The 8,631-nt window shown below is 39.3% G+C and overlaps 3 protein-coding genes across 21 annotated transcripts in view; all 3 read left to right on the top strand.

The window, feature by feature from the left end:
• LOC123980197 (zinc finger protein 239-like) overlaps positions 1-8,631 on the top strand; it is a 387,571-nt gene that overhangs the window by 135,104 nt on the left and 243,836 nt on the right. The gene's annotated exons all lie outside the window — the stretch shown is intronic.
• LOC123980663 (zinc finger protein 658B-like) overlaps positions 1-8,631 on the top strand; it is a 44,118-nt gene that overhangs the window by 22,369 nt on the left and 13,118 nt on the right. The gene's annotated exons all lie outside the window — the stretch shown is intronic.
• The window catches only part of LOC123980224 (zinc finger protein 239-like), a 16,964-nt gene that overhangs the window by 6,652 nt on the left and 1,681 nt on the right, over positions 1-8,631 (top strand). For 6 of the 17 annotated variants that reach the window (XR_006827408.1, XR_006827409.1, XM_046064511.1 and 3 more), the window contains exon 2: positions 5,600-5,657. Coding sequence is in view for 11 of the 17 variants with exons in the window: in XM_046064511.1 (XP_045920467.1) it covers positions 5,600-5,657 (58 nt within the window). In the remaining 6 variants the exon portion in view is untranslated. Of the gene's footprint in view, positions 1-2,259; positions 3,346-3,462; positions 3,607-3,828; positions 5,308-5,599; positions 5,729-7,875; positions 8,575-8,631 lie in introns of those variants that run through there. The other 11 variants (XR_006827412.1, XR_006827411.1, XM_046064513.1 and 8 more) reach the window with 9 other exon arrangements.

Raw genomic sequence — 8,631 nt, 5'->3', positions numbered from 1 at the left:
GTTCGCAGACTACCTTCTCAATGATCTTGGATAAAAACGGGAGCTTAGAAATAGGCCGAAAACTATTCAAATCCGACGGGTCCAAACCTGCCTTTTTTATTAACGGTTCCACTATAGCATGCTTAAAAGCATCTGGAAAAACGCCAGTAGACAGCGAGAGGTTAACCATTTTGGTTACACAAGCGCCAATATCTTCAAACACTTTTTTGAATAATCTGAATGGAATGACATCCGAAGAACAGGAAGATGGCTTCATCCTGGTCACCAATTCAGAAATATCTGAAATCGTCACAGTCCTAAAAGTGGACCACATGCTGGAAACTGGCTTAAAGACAGCAGTGGTACCACACGAATGTAACGGGATTTTATCATAGGAGGTTTCCTAAAAATAGACATTGTTCACAAGTCCGAGTCAAGTCTGAAGTCTTTTGAGGATGAGTCTCAAGTAGAGTCTGAAGTCACTGTGAGTGTGACTTAAGTGCATATCGAGTATAAGTCTCAAACTCGAGTGACCATCTCTGCTTTGGACTCCCCCCGCTGCAGCTGGTTGTCTCGGTTGTAACTTTAAATTTAACATTGTGGGTTATATTCCACAGACATGCTCTAAAAGTCATTTATGGTTCTAGATAAGGATGCACAATATTGGATTTTTGCCGATATTCGAAATGCCGATATGTTAGAACTCATTTTTGCCGATGCTTATACAGATATTTACACACCTTTTTTTTGTTTTTTAATTTCACTGAAGATAAAGCTAAGCCTCTCCCTATTTCTCATGTGTTGTAGAAACATATTAAATAAGACAACGTTTCATTCTACAAAAAACACCCCTGAAAAATAAGTAAAGTTGTTTCACTTGGGAGAGGATTATATGCCAGTGCCACATTTTATTTTTTTATTCAAAACCGTAACAACCAATCTCCATATATTTTCTGAGCTGCAAACAGCACTGTCACAGAGTGCTGTCTACAGCACAAAATAAAAGCAGGTGTTGTCCAGACCTAAAACCTTGGTCCTTAGGATGTGCTGTAAAGCTTAACAAACAAGGCTGGGGGAAAAAAGTTGAGCTGATGAAGGGGCTCACGTCTGCTGCTGTGGCTGTAGCTGAGCTACTATGTCTTGTCAGCTGTTCACACTGATCCAGCAAACTCCTCAGCATGTAAAATGTGTTCTTTTACAAAAGAGATGGCAAGTTGGGAGTGCTTAAAATCTCGTACAATCTTCCTCCCGATTGAAACGTGATGAATATTATTTAGTGATTATTTATGTTATTTAGTGATGAATAAAAAAACTTATTTAGTGACGGGCACCAAAAAGCGGTATTAAACGGAGCCGAAGTCGGTCTCCTCTTCTCCAAAACAAGCGGACCAGCTGATTACAGCAGGTAATGAAGCTCGTTAAAATCCCGACACAGACGTGAGTCTGGCCAGCTGAAAATGTTTTAATAACCATACAAACAGCCTCGTTTTTATTTTTGTGTTACTTTCTCTGTGCTGGAGTTATTTTAAGAACTGGATGGTTTTATCTAGTTTGTTATTAAATGTGTAACAAACTTTATCGTGTGTCTCTTCATTATACTTCCACTGAAAAAAAGCTGCTTTAATTGTCAAGCATAGCCTATAGTTTTTCATTATATTCCAATCTGATGTTCATTTATAAATTCTGCATATGGATAGTGGTTACAAATAAAAGTCCCCGGTGCTTTTGGTTGAAACGCGGCTTTTGTTTTATATAAACACAGCTAACTTTAGCTTAGCAATTAGCCAAATGTACAAACCAGCTAAATTGAAAGCTGTCTGTAGTCTAACTGTTCAGCTTAGTTTGTCATGTAGCTTAAAACTTGGCACATTGTTACCTGCAGTAAATCAAAGCAGAGAGAGGACAGGAGGACAGACTGGTACCATATTGCAATAGAACGTCTTCTTCTTAAATGGTGAAAAACATCCGAACGATCGATGGCATGTTTGTTTGGCTGTAGCTGCCTGCACTTGCGTCTGCGTGGCTTGATTCAGGCGCAGCAACATGACAACCAGAGCACAACAGCAGCGGCGTATTTAACAGCATTGTTTGATTCTCTTCGGCTAAATCATCCGCCAAGATTTCATTTTCCGATATGATTCCAATAATGAAAATATGTCTAATATCTCCCGACATTAAATCGGATCGATAAATATCGTGCATCCCTAGTTCCACATAGCTCACTCCGCCATGACTTCTCACTTACTGTCTTTCTCTCTGTATGTCTTTCTGTTGATATAGAAACAGAGAGGAAGAGATGGACTCAAACGTCACCGCTGTCAGCACTGTAACAAATTCTTCGCAAGAGCTGGATCTTTAAAGATTCATCAGAGAGTTCACACTGGAGAGAAACCTTACAGCTGTGACCAGTGTGGGAAAACTTTCAATATATCAGGTAACTTACTAAGACACAGACGTGTTCATACTAGAGAGAAACCATTCAGGTGTGACCAATGTGGGAAATCGTGCACTACGTCATGCGACCTAGTGAAGCATAGACGTGTTCACACTGGGGAGAAACCGTACAGCTGTGACCAATGTGAGAAAGCGTTCGCTTTGTCAGGTAACTTAAAAACCCACAAACGTAGTCACACTGGAGAGAAACCGTACAGGTGTGAACAGTGTGGGAAAACTTTCTCTACTTCAAATAGATTAAAAGTTCATACACGCATTCACACAGGAGAGAAACCATACGTGTGTGAACAATGTGGGAAAGCTTTCACTACATCAAGTTACCTGGATAAGCACCGACAGGTTCACACGGGACAGAAACTGTACTGGTGTGATGAATGTGGGACGTTGTTGGCATGGAGTAGTTCCCTGAAAGCTCACCAACGCAGACATGCTGCCTCACTTTGAACATTTTCTCAGAGCCAAGCTAGTTGTTTCATCCTGCCTCCTCCTCATATCTTGATAGCTGTGTTCTTCTATTCTGAGCTTCTCCACAAACTGAGATGAACAGTAACTTTATATTTTTAGCAGCAGGTGTGTTATCGTGGCTGTGACTACATCTACATTTATTCATTTAGCTGACGCTTTTATCCAAAGTGACTTACAATTGCTATTTATGTCAGAGGTCGCACGCCTCTGGAGCAACGAGGGGCTTAAGAGGTGGTCACTAAATACTATCCTGCCCCTCCTCTCTTCAAAATAAGGTGGTTGTCACTAGGGCTGAACGATTAATTGCATTTGCGATAATACTGCAATAGGATGAAGCATGGCGTTGTCGGAGAATTACAGATCTTGTCTATTAGATGTGTGAGGCGTCGCTTTGTTTAATTTTAGTTGACCAACTTTTGTATATATGTTTCATTACTATATAATGATATATGGCTTGACTGTTTTAAATAATACAGATAAAAAGTCAATTAAATAAATTGCAATATATATAATATAAAAAACGCAATTCGATTGTTTTTTTTTTTCCTTCCCTAAATCGTTCAGCTCTAGTCGTCAAACACAATGAGGGCTCTCCGCCCACCCTCACTCCTCTGCTGGAGGGAGGGCCCTGGAAGACATGGGTCAGAGCCAGGCTACATGCATCTACTGATTCAGCCTGGCTGAATGATTCCTGAACCACTTTATTAAGTAAATAAGTTGAATATTTGTAAATGAATCTTCTCTTTATTCATGTTGTTGTTCATTTTGATTTTGATCTTGTAAAAAAAAAAAAAAGCTAGCACTGTTAGCACTGCGTCAATTTTCTCGCTGTCCATCTGTCACAATTTTCTGTGTGTTATCACATAAGATAAAGAGAGGAAGCGAATCTGAGAATCTGTAACCACAGCGTGTTTGCTGTTTTTTGTTTAGTGCCACTACAGCCTACTTCTGTCAATAGATCAGGCTTGGCCGTCATCGCAAGACTTCAGGTGATTGTGCTCAGGTGGAACTGGTAACCTCTGTCTCTGTTCAAAGATGCATCTGAGAACAGAGACAGAGATTACATCTCCACCTGAATACAACCACCTGTTATCATGTGACTGCTGGACTAGAGTCATGTGATGATGACTGAGGAGGTTCAGTTTGCTGAAGAAGGCCATGGGATGTGGTCAAAAGCTCCAACAAAGAGGTAGTATGTGAGGCTTGAGTTTAGACTCATTTATTACAGATGTGTTCCCCAAAGTCAAGAAGGAAGCTCCACGCTGGATGAAATATTGTTTCTGTGAGCTTCATATATATTTTCTTGTTATTTTGTTGTAGTTAAATGTATTTTCCACCTTTTGTGGAATTTTCATTTAATCTTTATTTTATATCGGTGTTCACTGTTTTTATTTTCTTTTGTTTATAATTTATTGTCAATATATATCATTTATATGTTGTTGTTTTTTTACATGTTGTTTTGCTGTTTTTGTACTCATGTTTAATTTTATTTCCTGAAGTATTTGGTAGATGTGTCCAGTTGTGTTTTTGGGGTTGTAGCTTTGGTGAGTCTTTACCATGTATCTTCGAACAGGTAAAAGTCTCCAAGAGTTCTCATGTGGGCCTTTCTCTGTCAAATAGCTTTTCACCTGTAAATGAAGTGATTACTAGAGAGATCAAATCTATTAGCTGTATCTTCTGAAGAGTCCACTCCTCCTTCATTATATAAAATCTTGTGGGGTCCTGAAAACATCATCAAAACTGTTTGGCGTAAAATCTCGGTCCCATTATGTTTCTCTTAAACAGGTAATTTCTTGTTTCTTTAGTTACTTCACATTTTTTTCTCCAGGTTAACTGTATATAGAGTAGTTGTGTATTTTGATCTGTTGTTATTTTCTGAATGTGGTTTTGAATCTGTTGAGGTTTGTTCAGACTGAAAGCAAAACCAATTCTAGTCGAAGCAAAGAGCCGCAGGACTCGGTACGCTTCAAACAAACTAGATCATGACGTCTGTTTATACTTGCTCCAAATATCAACACTTGAAGACAGGGCAAAAATCACAAAGTCCCACTGTTTAAGAGGCCTGAACCAGGTCCACTGGATGCCTCTGGGTTTAACTGCTGTGTTTGATCCAGTGTGTAGTGAGGAGGAAGAGGCGCTGAATAAACAGGGACTACAAATCATCACTACAGACCACATTTGTTTTCAGTCTGAACAAACCTTTGTTCTTGTGAAAGTCTGATTGAATCAAATATTATTGTGTCTTCATTATCTGACTCCATTTTAACAGCTGTTTGCTTTCTGTTCTGTCAGTAAATGTGTTGCTTTCTGTTTAACTTGCATCCTGCCAGGGTTGGTGCTGTAATAATCTGAGCTGGAGACTCGAGTCCTTTTCAATGTTTTCATTAAATTAGTCGACACAAAGAGAAACTTTGACTCATCATTTCAAACTGGACGTTTAATGAACTGTTTGTATTCAACAGTATTTGTTGTTCTGTGGTTATTGGTTCAAACACAGACCAGTTACCCTTTTACATTTGGTGATGACCCAGGAGATATTGGATTATGGCTATGATGACCTCATCACCGCTGTCACCACAGACCGTCACTTCCGAGCTGATCAGAAATCAAAGAGAGAAAAGTTGTGTTTTCAAAGGAGCATGATGAAAGTGAAACGTCCTGTTTTGATCCTGCAGTCACAAACCTTTAACTTCTACTTCAGATTCTGATGTCGTCTGTGCAGCAGCACCAAAACAAGCGGTGGAAGCTGATTTACAAAGGTGGAAAACCTCTTTATCGTCTTCTCACTCTCACATTCCTTATTAAATATCATGTTTTCTAATGAACTGCATCACTTGTGGAAAACAAAAGCCCACTCTTTGTCCTCTGAGTCTGTTTGGGGTCAAAAGAAACCTCCAGACTTTCACTCTCAGTCCTTCAGAGTCTAACAGAGCTTCCAGAGGTTTTGTTGAAGAGTCAGACTGTGTTTGAGCGCCACCTGCTGCTCATTAAGCAGACAGACCAATAAAGATGAAGAATAAAGAGAACAGAGTGCTGCTGTTCCTCCATCTTTTAGGTTTGGGCCGATAGACGATGCCATCAGCGATGGCTGACAGACATGTTGTTGATGCAAAACCCCCCTCAAATTTTCACATTATACCACCCTGTGAAAGCAGGTTTTAATGACCACGAACATTATTCTTATTTAAGTATGCTTTGCACCTGCCTCAGAATTCTCTCCTCCCCAGACACACTCACACACACCTACACCTCAGGTAAACACCCCGCCTTTCTCTGTCTGCTCCATTTTCTCCAGCAGCAGTATGTTTTAAAAAGTCACCTAAAAAAAAAAAACCCTGAGAATTTGTCTTTTCTCTATATTTCCACTCGCAATTCGTTATCACGGCAGCAGGTGAGCAGCACGTCGGCTTATTAATGACGGGTGCGGAGGATTTATATTGTGTACCAGAAAACAATCAAAAAATAAAACAAATAATTAAGATGAAGAAAAATGACTTAAAATAGTCACTGATTAATATCGTGTCACTCAACTAATTGATTAATTGAGCAATTGTATTTGCAGTGATTTCCCTATTAAGTGTGGAAACAATATAGAATATATAAATAAAAACAAGTCTTGGAGAGAGTATAACATTTTTTATTTTGTTCTTCATTATCACTGTCCTCCCGCATATTGGCAGAAATTGCTGCAGGATCCAGGGTGGGGATCTTCAGAAGATATTTCCTGCAGCTCACCTCTTCCAACGTACCCTGTGTTTATAAGAAAAACAGAACAAAATCATACTCTTGATCTGCTCTCATACAGAGTTTAGATTAGTTTTGTTTCAGACAGTCTTTTTTTGTTAACAACAAGCATGCTCAGCACAGTAGGCTGTGCCCTACGCATGTTATTTTTTTAAAAAAAGACACTGATGTGTTCCTTAGGTAAAATAAAAGAAAGAAACCACTAAAGTCAGTTATCATAAATTGCTATAGGTAACAAGTTAGTGTTGAGCTAATATTCGCTAACAAACGTCAAATTGAAACGCTGGAGCAGTTTAAAGTGTTAAAGTCATCGCACGGGAAAAAAAGCATTGTGACAGCGTCTCAGGTAAACTCAACTGCAACATTACAGTAATATTTTTATCAGCTTGAGGTTGAACTAATCTATACTGGTTACATGATAACAGTATATTCACTGCATCAGCTGGACTGAATATTAGATTGAGATTGTTGTGAGACTTTAGAACAGTTAGACCGCAGCAAGCAAAATGAGTGGATTGGTCTTTCTCTGCGGTGGTGTCGCTGTAGTCAGACTCCACCCGGTTCCTTCACATATATAGCAGAATAGTGGCTGATGCAAGCAACAGAGAAAACAGGCCTGTGCTTCATTTATAAGTGAGCCCATTGACAATAAGGCAATGAATATTTGATTTATCAAGTAATTGTATTGAAAGACTACATCTAGTCCCTTTAAAGTCACTGGAGGAGCAAACTGTGTGCAGAGGGTTTGTATCCTGTTACCTTTAACAGAAACATCCAGTCCTCCTATAATGGAAGGTTGTTGTTATTTGATTAAATGCCAGTTTATTATGGAATAAATAGCACATGAGCAAATTATCAACTGAAATATTAAAGCTGATAAAAGTAAAGAGGACGAGGTCAACACCAGAATCCTTAAGGACACTTAAATAAAAAAAGTTAAACTTTGCCGTGCAGAATCAAATATGCATTAATTGGTATACCATGTTTAACTTTGTTGGGATAATGTGAAGTTTTGTGCCAACATTCGAAACAGGAACTGAACTAAGCAGAACTACTTACACATTTCCACTAATACTGAAGATTGGTTTGGTGTTTGTGTTTTTACTGAGCTCCTCTCTCCCTCCATCTGTATGAAACCATATCCCATTAATACATGTTATTAACTCAACTTCTTCCCTTTCCCCCAGTCTGTTGCTTTCTCATCCCTCTCCTCTCTCCTGTTGCTTTCTGCAGGTGTTTCTGATTCTGGAGCTGGGGTCTGGATCTGTGGTCTGTTGAAAGAGGCCTTTTGGCTGAAGAAGAGGAAGCAGACAAAGTGACTGAAAGTTTTTAGGATTAATTTCTGATTTGGATTCCACACACATGGAATCATTTCCATTTGCTGAATCATCATGAAGACGTTCCTCTGCTTTTGTTATTCCCTTTACAATTCTGGAGGAATATAAAGATTTTATTTTAACACGAGAACAATGTACAACAATTTACTGGCCATGTGACCTACACAGGGTCTATTTAGCACACCTGTGAGTGGTTTTGTAATTTCACTGTGTGAACATGAAGCCATATGCAAACGCATCTTTTACCATGTAGTGATAAATCTTAGACACATCAAACTTTTTTCTCTCCTCAGTCATTACACATGTAAAAAATTTGGCCCCACTCTGCCACATGGGGGCGCTGTAACCAAAGTTTTTCTGCCTGGTGAATCCATCAGTCTCACAGCTTTAGATCCATTTTCATGATGCTGAGAGGAGAAATGCTTTCTGTACATTGGAGGTTGTATTTACAGTTTTCCTCCTCAGAGGATATTCATGCTTCTCAAAATGATCCATAACTCGTCTCCTCACAACACCTGATGCATTTCTTGTTGTTTCCCCACAGAAGTCAAACACACCTGAGCCGGTCTCTTCAGGTGATCCAGTGAAACACTGAGTGAGTCTCTGTGGTCAAAGTGCATCACAGTGTTGTTCTAACGATGTGGATCACTGT

This window comes from Micropterus dolomieu, linkage group LG12, assembly GCF_021292245.1.
Source record: "Micropterus dolomieu isolate WLL.071019.BEF.003 ecotype Adirondacks linkage group LG12, ASM2129224v1, whole genome shotgun sequence".
Taxonomy (NCBI): domain Eukaryota; kingdom Metazoa; phylum Chordata; class Actinopteri; order Centrarchiformes; family Centrarchidae; genus Micropterus; species Micropterus dolomieu.
Note: the sequence above shows the minus strand (reverse complement) of the source record. Positions and strands in the feature narration are given on the sequence as shown.